This window comes from Aethalodelphis obliquidens, unplaced genomic scaffold (genome assembly GCF_003676395.1).
Source record: "Aethalodelphis obliquidens isolate GAN/ISIS:26980383/991018 unplaced genomic scaffold, ASM367639v1 scaffold32, whole genome shotgun sequence".
Classification (NCBI taxonomy): Eukaryota; Metazoa; Chordata; class Mammalia; order Artiodactyla; family Delphinidae; genus Aethalodelphis; species Aethalodelphis obliquidens.
Genome location: NW_020837976.1, coordinates 6,891,823 through 6,913,987, shown reverse-complemented (window position 1 = coordinate 6,913,987; position 22,165 = coordinate 6,891,823). Strand labels below are relative to the sequence as shown.

General features: G+C 40.2%; 1 protein-coding gene across 1 annotated transcript in view; it reads left to right on the top strand.

Moving 5' to 3' along the window:
• CDH2 (cadherin 2) overlaps positions 1-17,702 on the top strand; it is a 215,592-nt gene extending 197,890 nt beyond the window's left edge. The window contains exons 15-16 of the mRNA XM_027127659.1: positions 6,130-6,294; positions 16,297-17,702. Coding sequence (XP_026983460.1) covers positions 6,130-6,294; positions 16,297-16,503 — 372 coding nt within the window. The 3' untranslated portion in view covers positions 16,504-17,702. The remainder of the gene's footprint in view (positions 1-6,129; positions 6,295-16,296) is intronic.
• The last annotated feature ends 4,463 nt before the right edge of the window (positions 17,703-22,165 follow it).

Genomic DNA, 22,165 nt, shown 5'->3' with positions numbered 1-22,165 from the left:
TTTTCATCGCTCTATAAAACAGACGTAATTGGGGCTTCCCTGGTGGCGCAGTGGTTGAGAGTCCGCCTGCCGATGCAGGGGACACGGGTTCGTGCCCCGGTCCGGGAGGATCCCACATGCCGCGGAGCGGCTGGGCCCGTGAGCCATGGCCGCTGAGCCTCCGCGTCCGGAGCCTGTGCTCCGCAATGGGGGAGGCCACAACAGTGAGAGGCCCGCGTACCGCAAATAAATTAATTAATTAATTAATGTAAAAAAGAAAAAGACATAATTGCACGATTCTGTAGATTCTACCAGCCACAGAGCTTTCTGAAATTTTTGCCTGGGAATCTAGAATTTCACTTTATACTGAAGCAGCATTTTATTTTATTTAAACGTAACCAAATGCCTTCGGGTCAATTCGTGGTATCATTTTCTGAACCAATTATAGATCATTGCAAGTCAGTGGAATTTAATAAGAAAAGACAGAACCAGAGTTAAAGCTGCTGACTAACTTCTTAGTAACTCTCCCAGAATTGTGTCACCTTTAAGACATTTTAAATCATAGACCCAAAAAGAAGTGTTTTCAGTTACTTGCAATGTTAATATCTAAAAACCCTAATTCTATGCCTGCTTCTCATGACCATTGCCAAATAACACATATTCCAAACGTTAGTTAAAATAAGATTTTCCATGGCCTTAGTTTGAAAACTGGATTTCTCTGGGAAGTTAATGTTGACAAAGTAAGGTTGACAATTGTAAGAGAATTTTCAGATCCACTGTTTCTCTAGAGAGTTTTAGGAACCAAATAAAGATTTCTTCTGGGGTTTTTTCTAATCTTCAGAAGTAAGGCCATGAACCCAGTGACCCTGAGAATGTTTTCAGTCTCTGTAATTCTCTTTAGAATTCTTATCCTACATGCTGTAATTTGTGTGTTTAAGTAAAGCATCATGGGATTATAAAGATATATAATTTAGGGTGTATAATTTCACATAGAGTGACCCCTTACCAAAAGGCTTAAAATTGGATCCTCGGGGCAGGACTCTGCCATAGAGCACAGATGGATGTGGACAGAAAAACCGTCTCTGTGATCTGAAGACACTTCTGCCCACTTCATACCACCATCAGATTTTCATATCCCGTATTTGCAATAGACAAGGGAAACCATCACAGAGAAGAGTTAAGCCGCGTGTTTTAACCCAAATTCTAGTTTCCTGTAAATCAGTGGGTTTGTGCCTCTTTTTTAGATATCAGTGTATCTGAGGAACATGACACGTTTGCATCACGGAGGGGGAGGTACTCACCATGGCCAAGAGTGTCAGCAATGGGACCCAGGGTCTTTTTCCCTTCCTCCCCATTGTGAATCCCTGCCATGGTGTGTCACGCGATCCAAAGCACATTTCTTGCTCTTGTGCACATCTGGCATGAATGTCATCCCTGAGACTTTTATTCAACACATTTTTAGTGAGCACTTTCTATGGGCCTGACATATTGACCACAGACATCTTTAGACTTCCTGCTCTGGTTCTTAAGATAGTAGGAAAGGGCTATCGAAAGGAAGGTAAGAATCTGTAAATGAATATGCTCGTGCATGTGTACACTAATAAGCGAAGCAGGCCAAGTGGACGGTCTGTCCTTGTCCAAACGAGATAGATGCTCTCAGCTGTAACAGCTTTCTGTGTCAGAAGTTAAGCCTGGTTTTACACCACATCTTCCTATTTGCAGGCAAAATATCCCAAAGTCTGAGTGTTGACAACTTATTAGAAAATTTTTTCAACGCTGTCAACCAAACATAATGCATTTCTGCTTGTAACCTTTGGATATAGTGGGAGCTGTATAAGAAATCAAGGTGGACAAGTCCTTTCCACGTAAGAAACATCCCACTGCCTCTCGTGGCTCCAGTTATGCCAAAGAAATCACTCTGTATTCTTATATGGAGTTGTCGTGATATACTGAGGACGGTCAAGGAATGTGTCACCAGGTTAAAGACAGTCCTTGAGCATAAGATTCAATTACTTAATTTCATGTAATTGAGATCTCTAATAGAGCATTTTTCACCCTCAGTGTAAAAATATTTATTAACTGTCATCATCCCTGTACTTAGAGTCTGTTTTTCCCTTTCTACAAAAAGCTTCCGGGCTTCCCTGGTGGCGCAGTGGTTGAGAGTCTGCCTGCCGATGCAGGGGACACGGGTTCGTGCCCCGGTCCGGGAAGATCCCACATGCCGCGGAGCCGCTAGGCCCGTGAGCCATGGCCGCTGAGCCTGCACGTCCGGAGCCTGTGCTCCGCAACGGGAGAGGCCACAACAGTGAGAGGCCTGCATATCGCAAAAAAAAAAAAAAAAAAAAAGCTTCCATCATTGTCAGAAGACACGCTTACTCATGGCTAAGCCCCTCTGTTAAGCTTGGTAGTTATGTAATTAAACATCACCTGGAAAACGATGCTTCTTCATATGTAAGCGTTCAGAATTCTCTAAATGAAGCCCTCTTTTTATTTTGTATAACATTTTAACATTTCAAAGGCTTTCCCGTCTGTCATACCATTATGTGCCTCTGCCTTAAGATAGTCTATAAATAACTCACACGTCCTATAAAATTTTAAATGGAGCCCATGTGTGCAAGATCAAGGTGTTTTCACTCAAGTTTTGTATGGGTGCTTTGAAATACTCTACCCTCACAAAAGGAGACAGCATCCCCATGCCTTTGCTCACGCTGTTGATTCCACCAGAATGGTCCTTTCTCCCAAACCCACGTGTCATTCAAGGTTCGAACCTAACGCGCTCTTTCCCTCTCTGAGCGTTTTATACTTGGCGATGTACCAACCGTACATCCCACTCTGGCTTGTCCTACTCTGTGTGCCTGCCTCCCCTCCCGTAACACCTTGTACATCCCTCAGAGGAGGAGCTTTTCCTGAGTGCCTTCACTCGTTGGCTTAGTTGAAGCCCTTGGTTAAGAGTTGTTTAGGGGAGGGTTGTCAGAACAACTAGGGCGTCTCAACGAACAGAGCTCAGTGTTAGATTGACATTTGGAAGTCAGACACACCTGGTTTTGATTCTCATGCCAATCGAATACCAGCTGTGTGACCTTGGACAAGTTACTCAACCTTTCCGAGTCTGTTTCTTCATCTAAAATTATGGTAATAAAGCATTCTTCAGAAAGAAGAAAGGAGAAGTATCAGTGAGAAGACACTTACAGGAGGCTGGTATAGCTCCTGGTACATAGTGGGTTGAATGTCAGTGACTCCTTTGTTGTTTTAATCATTCTTCACCTTCCTGCCCCTTCTCCCTCATCCATCCAACCTTGTAGCTGGGACTTGACTCGCCTTCCCGGATGCCTGCGCCAGGAGCTAGGCTTTAGAGTCTAATCCATTTGAAGTCAGAGCCTGTCTCTGTGTCTCAGTAGATATGGAGCCATCGACAGATGACTTGGGTGATTTGAGACTCAGTTTCCTCAATTCTTAAATGAGGATAATAAAACTTAACGTCACACAGTGTTGTTCAGAGCATTAAATGAGCAAACATATGTAAAGGATCTCGAGCATTGCCAGAACATGGTAAATATTCAAGCGTCGAATGAATCAAAACCACTATAGAGATAACTGTAAACAGTTTTGAGCTGGTTTCAGACAGAGATGAAGCCTGAACTAAAAAGAGTACCAGCAAATCTGTACTTTCTGTAAATATCAACAGTGAATTAGAGAATTTCAGTTAAGCTGGGGATGTGACGTTTTATATCACCAGAATTTAGAGGTTTGAAAACTATAAAGTATTTGCCCAAACCTAAAATTTTGATGCATTTCCACATTATAGTTAGTGTCTTTGGACATTCCTGTCCAGCTGGCTGATGCTAAAGCTGAAAGTAGTTCTGAAGGTCCAACCAATGCCCAGAGCATCCTTCTTCCCAAGTTCTTCTCTGCCTCTCAAAGTGAACAGGCTGTATTTCCAAGACATTCCCACAGGACTGCACCAGAAGAGAATCCACACTCCCTGGCTTCTTACCTCTGGGCCAGAGGTTGGAAAACTTTTTCTTTAAAGGGCTAGATAGCAAGGCTTTGGGGGACACATATAGTCTCCGTAGAATATTCTTTGTCTTCTTTATTGTTACCGTTGTTTTAAATAATCCTTTAAAAATGTAAAAGCCATTCTTCAAGAAAAACAGGCCACAGATCAGACTGGACCCACCAACAATAGTTTGCAGACTCTAGACCAGCGGTCCCCAACCTTCTTGGCACCAGGGACTGGTTTTGTGGAAGACAATTTTTCCACGGACCGGAGTGGGGTGGGGTGATGGCTTGGGGATGATTCAAGTGCATTATATTCATTGTGCACTTTATTTCTATTATTATTACATTGTAATATATAATGAAATGATTATACAACTCACCATAATGCTGACAGGAGGCGGAGCTCAGGTGGTAATGAGAGCGATGGGGAGCGGCTGTAAATACAGATGAAGCTTCACTCTCTCACCCGCCACCCACCTCCTACTGTGGGGCCTGGTCTGTGCCCTGGGGGTTGGGGACCCCTGCTCTAGACCACTGAAGGGAGGGAGGAGTGAAGTGGTTTTGAAACCTTGATGAACTAATGCCTTCCTCTAAGTAAAGGAAAATACACTTGCAACAGTTTCTTTTAATATGAAAGCAATATAACATTGTAGGGGAGGAAAAAGTTTTCTCGACCCTCCTCAGGTCCCTGACTGAGTCTGAAAATTAAACCAACAAAGACAGATTAACAAGAGAAGAGCACACACGTTTGATCGAACTTTTACCTGTACATGGGGACCTTCACAAGAGAATGAAGACCTGGAGAAGTGACCAGAGCAAGAAGAGCTTATACCCTTTAGACAAAGAAACAGTAAATTTGTAAAGAATTGACAAGACAAAGGGTTTGGGCTAAGAGTAGTAAATGGTGAAGTAACTAGGAAGTTAAGGGTTATTTTAAGAAGGTTTGCCGTAAAAAAAGAAAAAGAAATAATGCCATTTGCAGCAACATGGATGGACCTAGAGATTGCTATATTGAGTGAAGTAAGTCAGACAGAGAAAGACAAATATATGATATCATTTATATGTGGAATCTAAAACAAGGGTACAAATGAACTTATCTACAAAACAGAAATAGAGTTACAGATGTAGAAAACAAACTTATGGCTATCAGGGGTAAGGGAGGGAGGGATAAATTGGGAGATTGGGATTGACATATACACACTACTGTATATAATAAAATAGATAACTAATAAGGACCTACTGTATAGAACAAGGAACTCTACTCAATACTCTGTAATGGCTTATATGGGAAAAGAATGTAGAAAAGAGTGGATATATGTATAACTGATATATGTATAACTGATATATGTATAACTGATTCACTTGGAAAGTAACACAACATTGTAAATCAACTATACTCCAATAGAAATTTTTTTTAAAAAATAACATTTCATTATAGTAATAAAATACACCCAAATATGACCGCCGCATTGCAGAATTACAGATGAGATTGCTTTCTTTATAGCTTTTTTATTTTCTGAGTTTTATATCATAAACACGTAATTCTTTTATCATTAAAGAAAGGTTTGTTTGTGCAGAGTTCTAGGTCCCAAATCCTAGTCTCTGATGATGAAGAGGACTTTCTTCCTCCTGGTCCAGGAGGGGGCTTTTCGCATGGGAACGTTACGACCTGTTTCAGGGAAGAAGGGTGAGGTGGGAAGAGTCAGAGGGACGTTCCTGCTTCTGCCGTTTTTAAAAAGAGTGCTTGAGCTTCAGATATTTAATATGCCACGATGCCATAGTTTGGGGTAGCTGTCCTGAACCCCATCAACATTAAGCTAGTACTTTTACTTCTATGGTACAACTATATTTTCTAGTCGGTTTTTTAGTCACTTTGTAGTGGGACCTCATCTCACTGCTGTTTCCCATTGGAAACTGATGAGGAACATAGGAAAGCAGATGGCGCACAGACTGTCGAAATGAAAAACACAGAAGAAAGAGCTGCGTGAAAGAAATATTTAATCATAACATGAAAAGCTCCTAGTGGCAACTTTTCCATTATGTTAAATTTCATTCATTTCTATGCATTCTGGGTATGAGTTTAAAAACAGAGGTGGTAACTTTCCATCTTAATGCCCGTCTCCCATGGGGTGTTGGTTTTGTCTCTTGCAGGACTATGATTTGAGCCAGCTCCAGCAGCCTGATACCGTGGAGCCAGATGCCATCAAGCCGGTCGGAATCCGACGGTTGGATGAGAGACCCATCCATGCTGAGCCCCAGTACCCAGTTCGATCTGCAGCCCCGCACCCTGGGGACATCGGTGACTTTATTAATGAGGTGCAAAGAGAGACTCACTTTTTTTTATAAGGGTGTTCATTTTATGCTAACAGTTAGTACTATGGAGACCACAACTTGCTGGGAATACAGCTATGTAGTTCATTAAAACACAATTCTTTTTCCTAACTATGCAAAAGGAAATGTGGCTTCAGTAACAGAGAACAGATGAGATGGTTTGGTCAGCCCAAAAGAGACGGATCAACTAATATTCTACATTTGTAAATGACATCCGTATATATTATCAGTATTAGTCACACTCTCTCCAAAAGAATTTTTTCCCTAGATTACAAGTAATAAATAGGCTAACGATATTATAGTGAATTCTAATTTCAGTTATTAGCACCGATACATGTAATAAGAGTTCACTTTCATTTTCCTCACACTGTACCCTTTGAATGCCACAAATGGTGAGAATTCAGTGCCTACCCAACAACGAGAGGTCCATCATATGAGATTAACAGGAAGAGCAGCTAAATTAAATATTATGTAAGTGATTTAAATACTTGTCTAGTTGAGGAGTTTTAAGAGCTTCTGCAAGAGGCAGTTAATTCTCTGTTGAATATAACAGATATGATTTCCACTGTCAAAATTATTATGGTATTCTCTTATTTCATTACTGACCAAGAGTTCTGCTACACTTAATCCTTAAGTTTTGAAGTCAGATGATTTATACTGCTTCTTTTGATCATGTCTACAGTTTTACTGCAATTCTTTTTTTTTTTTTTTTTTTTGCGGTACGCGGGCCTCTCACTGCTGTGGCCTCTCCCGTTGCGGAGCACAGGCTCCGGACGCGCAGGCTTAGCGGCCATGGCTCACGGGCCCAGCTGCTCCGCGGCATGTGGGATCTTCCCGGACCGGGGCACGAACCCGTTTCCCCTGCATCGGCAGGTGGACTCTCAACCACTGCGCCACCAGGGAAGCCTTGCAATTCTTCTTTCCAATTTTTATTGTTAGTATAAGAAAATGATACATATTGATATTGATCGCGAATATATGGCAGGGCCTGTGTTCTCTGGCCAGATCCTCCCACTCAGAATCTCCAAGATTAGAATTGGTCTCAGTGCCTTACAAAGTGGAAAGCATCTGTTGTATATATTGCCTTCAGTCTCGTGCAGATAAGACTCATTTCTTGGGCTTCCTTGAAATAGTTGTATATTACATCTACATCATCAATCTACCTTAGATTTTTAGATGCTCTTATAGTTTGTAGGAAAAGTTTTGAAACAAAATTAGCTTATCTGTCTTTACAATATTCATTACTATCTATTCCTAAAATACATGCTACTTTTTGAACTTATCTGTTCACTTCTGTTAAATAGGTAATAGGTTAATTTGTAGTAGACACGATTTAAAAGCTGAGAGAAGGCAAAAACAGGATGCTGGTAACTCCTTTATGTACAAAAATATGCCCCGACTTTTCCAGATTACTTATATACATATAGGCCTGGTTAGGGGAATTAGCAGGAATATATATGATATAAATATAATATATATATTATATAAAACATATATATTATATAAAATATAATATATATTATAAATTTAATATATATATTATATAAAATATAATATATATATATAAAACTAGATATTTTTGAATATATAAGAGTGCCTGATGATTTTACTTCTGATGATTTTACTTCTAATTTAGCTTTCGTCATTACAAGAAATTATTTATTCCTGTGGTTGTCAGGTTTCAAGATATAGTGAACCTTTGACTGTAGGTGTAGGCACTGGATTTTTTTCAAGCAAGATTTCTGGCTTTGGTGTAATTCAGCAAATACTTACCTGAATGTTTCTGCCAGTTCCTGAAGTGTCACTGTTCCGTGGGCTTCCATCCCATCCAGGACACTCTGCTTTTCTCGTGATAAAATTCAAGCACTAAGGGTCATTTCTAAGGCTGTCTGTAATCTGATTCCTGCCCTCTCTTCCCTCCATATTCCCTTTCTGTGCTGCAGCCCCCTGAACTATTGGTAGTTCCTCAAAAGCATCACAGGTTTAACTATAACTTTTGCAAAGCCCTTCCTTCTTGACCTTCAGTGAGACACTCATTTAGCCTTCAGATTCAACTCAAGCGCCCCTTCTCTGTGAAGCCCCTTTGATACCCCTGGGAAGGTTACAAGACTCTCCCTCACCATGGGGTGTCACTGTTAGTATTTATTTCTTCCTTATGAGTGCGTCCATTCTCTCTGAAACGGGGGCCATTTCCCGTTCTTCTTTGTGTAACCTAAACATCTACTATGTTGCGTAACTCTTAGATTCTGTTGTTTCAAGGAATTCAAGGACTGTGGCGGGCGTGTAGGGCATGCAGCCATGAGCATCACCCATCTGCATTTGGCTGGGATTCACTGGGGCCCATGTCTGGAGGCTTTCACTCTCACTGGTGCCGATTACATTCAGGAAGTGAGGATATTGGCTGTTCCAAGTTGTGTGTTTTGTGTACCTTGTGTTTGTGTCTGGTGCGTTCACTCATTTTTTTTTTTTTTTTTAACATGACTGGATTTTCTTCAGTAGAGAGAGGAGAGTATCTAGTTAGTAAGGTTCAGTTGCCCAACCCTTCTAATGCCACAGTAGGAAAAGGTACACAGTAGGAATTTCCCTTTGGAATCGCCTTTTCCTAAAACAGCGCCCAGGTACACAGTCTATAAAGTGGCTGGAGGTCGTAGCAAACATGCGTGAATACATATATGAAGAAGTTTGTTCTGAACAACTGACTTGCCGATTAACTTCCAGAATACAACCCATTCATACTTTGAAAGTTGTCTGCATTTGTTAGAAATGGGTCATTTGGAAATCACCTTGAGCTTGGTTAAGGATTATTCATTTACCAGATAACTACCGAATATCTATGGTGTGTACATCCTGTGCCAGTGATGTGTAGATAAGACATTAGACAGAGATTCTCTCTGTGTGAGTTCCCTGCGCTGCTGCTAGCGTGATCTCTGTACCAGGCAAACGTTCTAGTATCTGAACTCTTACTTTGCCAGGCAGAGGACACCCATTAGATCTGGTTCTTATTAGGTGGTCCGGCTTCATCTCAGGCCCCTCCCCTACCTGCATCCTACAGGCCAGCAACAGAGACCTCTACTTGTAATTTCTTCTCAGCTTGTGATTCCATGCCAGCACCAGTTCCCACAGTGTTTTTCCTGCCTGGAGTGTCCTTTGCCCTTTTTCTAGATATTAGTTAAGTCCTTACCAGACCAAGAAGGGTCAGGGACACAGAGTATGGGTGGGCACCATCCTGCGACATCCCAATGTACCTAGAACTCGCCTCCCTCCATGACTCCTATCCCAAGCATCCCTTCTACCTCCCCTCAGGGCCCTCCTGTGGTCCAGTGGAAGAGGTGTATCCCTGGGGAATCATTGTGGGGCACACTGGTTCGGTGAGTACATGAATGGACAAAAGGATCACATTTGGAAATTATTCCCCAAATGGCTACTGAATCCTTGAAATTGAATGTGATTGTAAGGCAGAGGAATATGGAGTAGAAAGGGGAACCCAAAATCTATACCTAGAAATGCCCTACTTTTGGACACAGGAAAAAGAAAGTCTAAGGCGTTTAAGGTGTCACAGAAAACAACTAAAAAGAGGGTCGAGGGATGTGATGGTCAGGTCTGTGGAAAAGTCCAAAGAGATCAAACTGTTCAAAGGCCTAAATCAGAGATTACATTCAGACTCACTGTGTAGATTCTTCCACCTAAGACACGCATTAAGACTTGTACAGTATCTTTCTATAATTGGACAGATAAAAATAAAGTTTTAAAAGTGGTTGCAGTCACCTAGAAAGAACTCAAGCACATTTTATAAATACACTTAAAATACAAACAGATTTCTTTATCCCCAGGTTTTATTTGGTTTAGCATAATACCGAATGTTCCAAAGGAAGAAGAATATAGTGGTGATTAGAATTGGAGTGTGTTTACAGGTGTAAGGAATAGGTAAACGCATGAGAAATTTTTCTAGTTTGTTTATTTAAATAATAAATCTCAAAAATGATAGCGTTTCCAGATGGTAGGTAGGGTAAAACAAATCACACATTTTTGAATTTTAAACACAGAATTTCATTCTATTTTGAGATTTTTAAACAAGACCTTCAGATGGTGAAGAGTTGAAACAGTGTCATTTAATCTCAGCCCGACAGTAGATATTAGCATACCTCCAGTAACGATACTAATTCTGTATATTTCTTTATCTCAGGAATCTAAAAACCAAGGACATATTTCTATTAAAGGACTGACTTTTGATTAATATTATTAAAAAACTTATGGAAGGTGCTCCTGGAATACTTTGTTTAAAACTCCTGAAGTTTAAAATTGTTGCCTTTTTTCTCCTATTCATTAAATTTAACATGTTCTTTTAAAAATATCTTTGTCTTCTCCTACAAGAGTTAGGCGTTTTAGTTCAAATCCAGGTGCCTCATTTAACAGCTCTGTGACCTTGTACAAGGTCAAGGTCCTTGGACGTAACCACTTGGATTTCTAGTTTTCTTATTCATAAAATGGGGGTGAGAATAGACCCTTCTACTAAGATTGCAGTGAGGAATGAATAATAAAATCGATGTAAAGTGCTTGGTATAGTGACTGTTGCATAGTAAAATCTCTTAATTATTATTAGTATTGTATTATCATTACAAGTTACTATTCAGGAGTAAAAACTTTCTACTGCCCTATAACTGTAAATAAAACAGATAGAAACCTCTCCTTTTCAAAAAAAAAAAAAATGCTTTCAGTAAAATGAATTTCCCAGAAGGAGACATAGTCATGTTGGCGTTGGTAAGTCACAGAATTCCACTGTCATGTGATCATGGTATACTTTTATGTCCACAGAGATTTTAAACCTAAATCCTAGCTTCTTCTGAAAGGTATAGATAGAAACATGAACGAGGTGCTGAGGAGAAAAAATTAAGCCCAGGACAACAGTACAAAGCTACCATCTAGAATACTTACTGGATGTCAAGCAGTGTTTTGGACAGCGGATATGAAATGAATACAACACCACCTCAGCAGAAAGGGATGTCACAATCTAGTGTAACCAAAACATGGCAATAGAAGTAAAGAGGACCAGAGAGACCACAGGAATTACTCTCGGTCATGGTTAGGGGAAAACTTCCAGGCAGCAGAAGTGACTTTTTTTTTTTTTTTTTTGTTTTTTGCGGTATGTGGGCCTCTCACTACTGTGGCCTCTCCCGTTGCAGAGCACAGGCTCTGGACGCGCAGGCTCAGTGGCCGTAGCTCACGGGCCCAGCCGCTCCGCGGCATGTGGGATCTTCCCGGACCGGGGCACGAACCCGTGTCCCCTGCATCGGCAGGCGGACTCTCAACCACTGCGCCACCAGGGAAGCCCAGAAGTGACATTTTTAACAGTGGATGGATGGATGGATGGAAATTAAATGAAAAAATATGAGATGGGACATTTTAAACAAGAGGAATCACATTTCAGCTAGCAGGAAATGAATGCATAAATAACATGGAGGTACACTAAGAACATGACTTTTTTAGGTTTGGGGAGATTTTGGTGAATAATTCAGTTATGGTTGCTGGAATTGAGAAGAGTTGCAACAGAAGAGGTGGGTGAACAGATTAGGTCCACTGAATGCTCCTCAGAGGGTTTTGACATCATCCTATAGCTTACTCTAACATCAGGCATCAGGCATTTGAGTAACACCTAATTTTTTCCATGTCTGCAAACTTCATCTATGATGTACTTATTAAACTTTTAATCAATTGTAACTTTTTTTTAAATAAATTGTTTTAAAGTGCCTGTGCACCAATTAAAAATCATCTTGCATACACCTAGGGGGACTCCTCCCTTATTTTGGAAACACTGCTGTAGGGGATAGCAATCAGAAAGTTTTACTTGGCGTGGGGAGGATTGACATCAAATAATCAAATAACGTCTGAAAAAGGAACCAATAGTTGTTTGTAAGTAAGAAACAGGAATAGGGAATTCCCTGGCAGTCCAGTGATTAAGGCTCTGCGCTTTCACTACCGAGGGCCTGGGTTCCATCCCTAGTCTGTGAACTAAGATCTCACAAGCTGCACACCGCACCCCCCCCAAAAAAGCAGGAATAGTCCTGGGGACAGGGAGACCAGTCAGGCCTTTGCTGTGGTCCAGGCAGGATATAATGATGACCTGAACTAAGGCGGTGGATTTGAGACAATAGAGGACTGGATGTAAGGGATCAATAGGACCTCTTTCCTCTTACCTCCTTCGTGTGTTCCCTCACCCAAGAATGTGGGTTTTTTATAGTCCCTATAGAAGCATGTCTCCATCCATAAAGCATGGGATCAGAAGTCTATAAATATAAGCTCAGCAAGAATTCAGCCAGGGCCACAGCTCTTTGATTTGACAGAGGCAGTTCACTATGGAAACTAGTTCAGATTTATCCAGAGTTCAAGCTCTGCCTGTCCAGGAAAGGTGAAACAAGCGCATCCTCTTCTAGATTTAGTCAAACCCAGGTAGGGAGAGAGATACACCTGCAGTTAGCTTGTAAATGTGGCAACAGCGTGTCACACATCATGTGAAGTGGTGTCCACATGTACAAATAAAGGAATCCCATAAGGGAGGACCAGAGCTCGTGTGCCCCGCCTCCCACTCCCAGATTTATCGGTACGTTCACCCTGGTTGCCGGCCTGTCACCATCAGTTTCTCAGGACTTGACTATGAACTTTATAGAATTACCAAAATACTACCCGGAATTGATATAATGCCTCAGCCGGAACAGTCGTATTTTATTCTCGGATACAAATCAGTGCTTTCCAAGTGGAGGGGACTTAAAGTTCTTAACCTTCAGCCTAGAAAGACGGCTCTTGCCTAAGAATTCTTGAAAACTTCACTGGGTTTTGCTCTTTTGTAATCATGAAAACCTGAGGCAGTGTTTGATGTTCTGGCTAGCACAGTGACCTCTCAGGGGTTTTATAGCCTTAACCCCTTTTTTAAAAAAGAAGTAAAGCATAGATTCAACAGCTATCAGAATGACCAGAAAGTCAGGGCAGGAGATTAAAAAAATTTTTAAGAAATATTTTTGAGAACCTCGGTGGTGAGTATGGAGCTGGATTCTCACCAGTGTTATATTTGTTTTAAGGAAATTAATTAGGTGGCATAGACATTTGATGAAGAGTCTTGGGCCCTTTAACACACTGGTGAAGACCAGGGAGCGTCTAGCATTTATTTTAAGTCACAGGAAGCACAGGCCATGGTTTTCATCTCCAGGGAATCCAGGCACACATGATGCCCTGCCATTGACCCTTTCAAGTTCGTCTTCACCTTTCCGTATTTCCAGTTTGGTGCTGATGCCATGATTCACATATCTTCTGTATTTCAGGATCCAGGCAGAAGGAAAACTTTCCTCTGGGGCAGGCTCGTCTCCTGGCAGAGGGGGAAAGGCGAGGGGACTGGTGGAAGCATGTTAGACTCTTCGAGTCTCCTCCACGCAGCTGCTTCCATTCATTGGCCAACGCCAGTTGGGTAGCCAAGCCTGACAGTGGGTTAGGGAAGTCAGCTGGCTCCAGAGAGGCACTTGTGGTGCTGCGGGCGTGCGATCCACCCACAGGGAGAGGATGGTGAATCACTGAGGACAGTAACACAATCTACCACAAAAAGAAATTAGGAATTTTGAGAAATTGGGAGTTTGCAGTTCTCCGTCTTAACAGAATTGCCCTGTAGCTTATTCTGTAAATATGATCAAGAAACTCCTATCCAAAATTATTTGTGTTTTATATACTGAAGTAGTTCAAGGAAGACTTGTTTTATTTTACTTTACACAGGCATGTCTGGGTTATAGTCTACCTGAGAAGAGGAACAGTGGTGTTTAATTAAAGGTTAGGATTGTTGGTGAGACAGACTTTGGGATGGGGAAGCAGTAGGGTGTACTTTTCTTTCTGGTTTTTGATTGAAGTGCAGCAGCTGCCATTTTGTTTCTAAAATGCTATGTCTTCACATCTATTTTTCTTCTTTTCAAATTCCAAAGCAAGAATCTTTTTCTCTAACCTTAAAAATTAAAAAAAAAAAAATCACTAATATTCCTTGAGCTCTAACAAGTGCCAGATACTGTGGTGAGCCCTTGGGTCCCTTTTATTTTATTTGGTCTCCGTAACGATCCTATTACTGTGATTACAGTTGCAGATGAGGAAATGAAGCTGGTAGAGCTTAGCCCAGGTCCCACAGCTAGTACTGTGCGGAGCCGAAGCGTCGCCCCAGAGTCTGAGCTCTTAACCACTACGTGTGCTGACTCTGACCTTAATTTTCATGCCCTTTTCCCTCTCCCTCCTCCTTTCTACTGATAAAAAACATATATGTACTCATAAAACACATGTGGATTGGAAGGACTGATCTAAAGATGGACAGTTCATCACGTCTTGGATGAGTGAAGCCACCATAAGCCCACCGGCATTTTTTTTTAAGTCTTTATTGGACTATAATTGCTTCACAATGCTGTGTTAGTTTCTGTTGTACACCAAAGTGAATCAGCTATATGCATACATATGTCCCCATATCCCCTCCCTCATGAGCCTCCCTCCCATCCTTCCTATCCCACCCCTCTAGGTCATAGCAAAGCACCAATCTGATCTCCCTGTGCTATGCGGCTGCTTCCCACTAGCTATTTTACATTCGGTAGTGTATGTATGTCGATGCTACTCTCACTTCGTCCCAGCTTCCCCCTCCCACCCTGTGTCCTCAAGTCCATTTTCTATGTCTACATCTAAGAGTTGTGGGAAAAGAGAATGATTGTTTGGAGACTAACATTGGTATATCTTGGACTTACTAGAATGGAAGTGGGAAAAAAATAGAGAAAAAAATACTTAGTATTTTTAGTATAAAAAAAATACTTAGTATGTGGCAAAAAGACATAGTATTAAATCTTTAAAGTTTTGTAGAGCATAATTATGAATTACGATAGCTTCAGATACATGAGTTATGTATAAAGAAAGCATCTTTTTGCAGGAGTTAAGTGTATTGATAAGCATTTCATTGATTCTTATTTTTCCAATTCTTTTTAAGAGCCATGTATACACATATTACTTTACATTGGCAGGATCCTCTTCCTCAATGTTTATACTATGTATTGATATTGGATCATGACGTTTCTAAAGCCTGTGGGAGCTAGAAGTCACTCCGTTCTTAAAAAATAATACCTGATCACAATTTATCAATTAATTTCACATTTTATGTTCTGTTGAGAACATAAATGATTTAGTGAATAACTTTCCTTGTATTGTAATCACTTCTGGCCCATCTTCTTTCTTCCTTTGACATCTTTCCAAACTTATGTCAAATAGAATGCCACTTCCTCCTTGGACACGTAGCTCTCATCGCTGGTCGAAGTTTGTTTTCAGCATTCTGATAATTTTTGTCTAGACTTCATAGTTTGGGTACTTGTTTATCATTTATTTCATACTACAATAACGTCTGTTATGCTAGACTGTAAGCTTACAGAGGGCAAGGATCATATGGCACTCATTTCTATGTCTCTCTTTTTGCCTTGCCTATAATTCCTTTTAAGCCAGTCTGTTGTCAGAATCCTCTGACTGACCCTACATAGATTAGGGTCCACATACCACATGATTTCATAGCCTTCTGTATTATTTCATGTAACTTACTCTTCCAGTAATTATTCAAAACTGGTCTTGCCCGATGTACTGTTACAGGAATGCATCACCAGACTTCATTTAGGGTCTTCCCCCTCACAGCTTCAGGCAGTTGGCCATTCATTTCTGTCACCTGTCAAACGCATTCTCCAATGAACCCTGTCCCGTGGTATGTTTCGGCCTCACTGGGCTAGACTCCTTAGGGTTCTTTCTTCGCAGAGGAAGAGACAACAGTTAGTTTTTGTCTAACTTTCAAACATGGTGATAACCCCAGTTTCTCTGGGTTGCAAATGTGGTGGTCTGCAGGTGGAAACTTAAAAACAAGTGTTTGATGCCACGGGACCACTAGCGTCTGCTTGTGGATTTGCTAATTGTAACCCTCTCTTCATCCTTTTCCTGTCTTCCAAACTGCAGGGCCTTAAAGCTGCTGACAACGATCCCACAGCTCCGCCGTATGACTCCCTCTTAGTGTTTGACTATGAAGGCAGTGGTTCCACGGCCGGGTCCTTGAGCTCCCTGAACTCCTCCAGTAGTGGAGGCGACCAGGATTATGACTACCTGAACGACTGGGGGCCCCGCTTCAAGAAACTCGCCGACATGTACGGTGGAGGTGATGACTGAACTTCAGGGTGAACTTCGCTTTTGGACAAGTACAAACAATTTCAACTGATATTCCCAAAAAGCATTCAGAAGCTAGGCTTGAACTTTGTAGTCTACTAGCACAGTGCTTGCTGGAGGCTGTGGCAGAGGCTGTAAACCAGTTTGGGCTCAGAGGGAATATCAGTGATCCAATACTGTTTGGAAAGACACTGAGCTCAGTTACACTTGAATTTTACAGTACAGAAGCACTGGGATTTTATGTGCCTTTTTGTACCTTTTTCAGATTGGAATTAGTTTTATGTTTAAGGCTTTAATGGTACTGATTTCTGAAACGATAAGTAAAAGACAAAATATTTTGTGGTGGGAGCAGTAAGTTAAACCATGATATGCTTCGACACGCTTTTGTTACAATGCATTTGCTTTTATTAAAAGTACGGAATTAAAGAGACAAAACCACTCATGGAGCAATTTTATTATCTTGGGGGATGAGACCATGAGATTGGAAAATGTACATTACTTCTAGATTTAGACTTTAGTTTTTTTTTGGTTTTTTTTTTCCACTAAAATCTTAAAACTTATGCAGCTGGTTGCAAATAAAGGGAGTTTTCATATCACCAATTTGTAGCAAAATTGAATTTTTTCATAAACTAGAATGTTAGACACATTTTGGTCTTAATCCACGTACACTTTTTTATTTACTGTATTTTTTCCACTTCACTGTAAAAATGGTATGTGTACATAATGTTTTATTGGCATAGTCTATGGAGAAGTGCAGAAACTTCAGAACACGTGTATGTATTATTTGGACTGGATTCAGGTTTTTTGCATGTTTATATCTTTCGTTATGGATAAAGTATTTACAAAACAGTGACATTTGATTCAGTTGTTGAGCTGTAGTTAGAATACTCAATTTTTAATTTTTTTATTTTTTTTATTTTTTATTTTCATTTTTGTTTGGGGAGGGAGAAAAGTTCTTAGCACAAATGTTTTACATAATTTGTACCAAAAAAAAAAAAAAAAGGAAACATAAGAAACGAAAGGGGTGGCCTGACACTGGTGGCACTACTAAAGTGTGTGTTTTTTTAAAAAAATGAAAAAAAAAGCTTTTAAACTGGAGAGACTTCTGACAACAGCTTTGCCTCTGTATTGTGTACCAGAATATAAATGATACACCTCTGACCCCAGCGTTCTGAATAAAATGCTAATTTTGGATCTGGTGACTGGTTTGAACTTTTTCTTTTCTACTTGAGCTGCTTTGAACGTTGCAAAGATCCAGGTCCTGGAGTTGCGTTGAGAACCGTAGTACAAAAGCGTGTATTAGTTCTTGCACTGTTCACCACTGAAAGCCTTAGCGTGGCAGCCGTGTCCAGTGGGCAGCAGAGAGAACCACTGTGGATCTTCTCATCATAGAAGAAAAACACCGAGTGACACAAGAATAGACTACACTGAAGGTGGTATACAAATCACATCCTTAAGTTCAGTGAACTTTGTGTCATTCTTAACATCCTTTATGCCCTTCTGCTCGTGCTTGTGGTTACAACTGACTCCAATGGGCCTTTCCCACTAGAGCACCAATTTAAAGAAAAGCTCACTAAAAAGGGCTAGAGCTGGCCCTGGACACTGCAGCGGATGCCAGGAATTCCCAGGCAATCTGTTGAAGCCATTGTTTGATGTGTCTAGTGAAATACACTTTGGTTTGACTTCTATTCATTGACTGGACCTTTTTTTCCCCCCAGCTTTATTAAAGAGGTATAACTGACAAAATTATGTATATTTGAAGTGTACAATGTGATGACTTGATATACGTATACATTGTGAAATGATTTCCACAATCACATTATTTAATGAATCCAGCACCTCACATAGTTACCCTTTTTGTGTATGTGTGGTGAGAACACTTAAGATCTACTCTCTTAACAAACTTCAAGCATATAGTACAGTAGGAGCCTGATGTAGTCACAGAGGACAGAAAAGCAAAACCACCTTACTCAGTTTTGTAAAACTGTTCAGTGTCATACTATGATTCCTAAATGGATTTTAAGAGACTTGAAAAAATTCTCACTCTATTTTCCTGTATCCCTCATGATCGTTATCTCACTACATATGCTTATGTTGTACACTTTGAAAAAAACTTACACAATATACCTCCTCTAATTAACTCCATGTGGTTTTTTGCTTAACTTAAAGATAATTTTATATTAGTGAAATTTACTTTTCTATTGATTCACTCTGTAAGCAATATTTTCTTGTTACTTTTCTAATCATTAAATGCCAGACCTTACCTCTGGGAATTTTCATAATGAAACTTACTAATTTGCGAATTGGAATAGTCTTTTTTTTTAATGGATTTTTAGACTGCACCTCTGTGCTGCCGTACATCCAAATGAAAACTGAACTATCTTCTTAAATTCAAATGTTGCAACATTTAAAATTCGCAGCACTCAGGTAAACAAATATAATTACTTTCTTTTTTTTAATTTTATTTATTTTTGGCTGTGTTGGGTCTTCCTTAATGCGCTCAGACTTTCTTTAGTTGCAGTGAGCGGGGACTACTCTTCGTTGCGGTGAGCAGGCTTCTCATTGCAGTGGCTTCCCTTGTTGCGGAGCATGGGCTCTAGGCGTGCAGGCTTCAGTAGTTGTGGCTCACAGGCTTAGTTGCTCCGCGGCATGTGGCATCTTCCCAGACCAGGGATCGAACTCGTGTCCCCTGAATTGGCAGGTGGATTCTTAACCACTGTGCCACCAGGGAAGTCCCCCAATTACTTTCTTATGGTTGATGTTCAGTCACAGACTATCTCTAACACAGGCATACATTGTTCTATTGCCCTTTGCTTTATTGCGCTTTGCAGATACTGCATTTTTATACAAAATGAAGGTTTGTGGCAACCCTGCGTGGAGCACATCTATCATGCCATTTCTACAACAGCATTTGCGTAACTGCTTGTTTCTGTGTCACATTTTGGTAATTTTGCAATATTATAAACCCTCCACCAGCATAAAAGATTATTACTCACTGAAGCCTCAGATGATGGTTAGCATTTTTTTAGCAATAAAGTATTTTTTAATTAAGGTAAGTGCATTCTTTTAGACATAATGCTGATGCCTACTTAGTAGACTACAGTATGGTGTAAACATAACTTTTTTTTTTTTTTTGCGATACGCGGGCCTCACTGTTGTGGCCTCTCCCGTTGTGGAGCACAGGCTCCAGACGTGCAGGCCCAGCGGCCATGGCTCATGGGCCCAGCCGCTCCGCGGCATGTGGGATCTTCCCGGACCGGGACACAAACCCGCGTCCGCTGCATCGGCAGGCAGACTCTCAACCACTGCGCCACCAGGGAAGCCCTAAACATAACTTTTATGTGCACCAGGAAACCAGAAAAAATTTGTGTGGCTCTATAGCGATATTCACTTTATTGTAGTGGTCTGTAACTGAACTCTCAATATCTCTGAGGTATGCTTGTGTGTATATATATATATATATATATATATATATATATACACACACACACAGACATATATATATATAAATTTTAAGCACTAATAATAAGCATTTTATATATACACAATCAGTAAATGTAAACATAGTATTTTTCAAAACTTCCCTTTTTTGCAGGAGTAATTCATGACTACATTTCCTTTGTGAAAATACTTTTTCAAATTTAAAAAAAACAGGAAACAGAAAGTAGAAGCCCCCTGCCCTGATACAGGAGGAACATCTGTTTAGCTATTTAATATGTAATTTCTAGTCTTTTCCAAAAAAGCATTTTTACATATACCTTTCCATGAAGATTTTATTTTGTTTTGTTTTCATGAAAGTGGGATTGTACGTTATGTATTTTCTGTAATTTGTCTTTTTCACTAGGAATGAATCTTGGAAATTTTTCCATATTAGTGTACATATCTACTTCATTCTTTTTAATTGCTACATATAGTATACCTTAATATGCACATAGAGTTTAACACTTTCCCAAGTCACTGGTCCCCAACCTTTTTGGCACCAGGGACCAGTTTCATGGGAGACAGTTTTTCCACGAATGGGGTGGAGGATAGTTTGGGATGATTCAAGTGTATTACATTTATTGTGCACTTTATTTCTATTATTACATTGTAATATATAATGAAATAATTATACAACTCACCATAATGCAGAATCAGTGTGAGCCCTGAGCTTGTTTTCACTTGCCGCTCACTGATAGGGTTTTGACGAGCCTGCAAGCAATTGACATATTAAGGTCTCTGTGCAGTGAAACCTCTCTGCTAATGATAATCTGTATTTGCAGCCGCTCCCCAGCACTAGCATCACCGCCTCAGCTCCACCTCAGATCATCAGGCATTAGATTCTCATATGGAGCGCACAGCCTAGATCCCTCGCATGCGCAGTTCACACTAGGGTTCGCGCTCCTATGAGAATCTAATGCCGGTGGAACTCACGTGGTAATGCGAGCGATGGGGATCAGCTGTAAATACAGATGAAGCTTCACTCGCTCACCCGCCGCTCACCTCCTGCTGTGTGGCCCGGTTCCTAACAGGCCATGGACCAGTACCAGTCCTCGGCCCAAGGGTTGGGGACCCCTGTCCTAAGTAATTGGGTGTTTCCAACTTTTTCACTACTACAAACAACGCTGCAATCAGTTAACATCCTTCTGCCTGTCTCTTCGTATGTTAGATGCTTGGAGGTGGAATTGCTAGATTAAAGAATGTGAAGAGTAGTTAATTAAATATGGCTAAAATTATAAGTGTTTTAATGTTACTTCAAAGTGCCTTTTAGCTAAAAGATGATGAGGCTTTCTAAAAGCCAGCAACTTCCTTCTTTGGCGAAAGGATTTTATGCTGCTCAAAATAGTAACCACAAAATGTAAGACAATCTAGCCAAGGCCTTTTTCTTTTTTCTTTGGAAGGTAGCCTTTGAGTCAGGCCACAGTGCTAGTTTCAAATACTCTGTAAAATGACTGTAACTATGTAATGTAATAAAACCTTGAAGACTATATTTATGAACGTGGTTTATGGACCCCATCAAGAAACATGTTTTTCTAGGTCGTTTCTAGTGATTTGGATCACTTCTGCAACATTGCCAATAAAAAAACTTGCATACAAAGTGCTAGAATCTCTGTGAAGTGGGTTATTTTCCATGACAAAAATGTCTGCATTTTAAATTTTAATGAGACATGACCAAATTGCCCTAATAAACACTACACCAATTGACACTCCCGACAACAATCTATAGATCCTCATCTTCAACAATCTGAGACATTACACGTGTTTAAAAGTTTTGCCAATATGATACACAACATAAGATAAACTCATGCTAATTATGACTTTCCTGATTACTAATGAGATGGGTTGGTGATTTTTTTTCTTACGTTTATTAGCCATTTGTGTTTCTTTGAATTGCCTATTTTTATTTCCCTATTGAATTACTTGGCTTTTTCCAATTGATTAGTAAGAACTTGTTACCTGCATTTTTTTTCCCGGTCTTTTGCTAGTCTTGTAAATTTGTCTATGGTGTTTTATGGACAAACACTTCATTTATGTGGTTTACTCTGTCAGTATTTTCAACCGTAGATTTTTGAGAGTGTCTTCTCACTTCCAAATTATAAAATTATTATCCTATGTTGTTTTCTGTTTTTTTATGGTTTTGCACTTATTTAGCTCTTTAATTTACCTGATAATTATTTTGTATGAG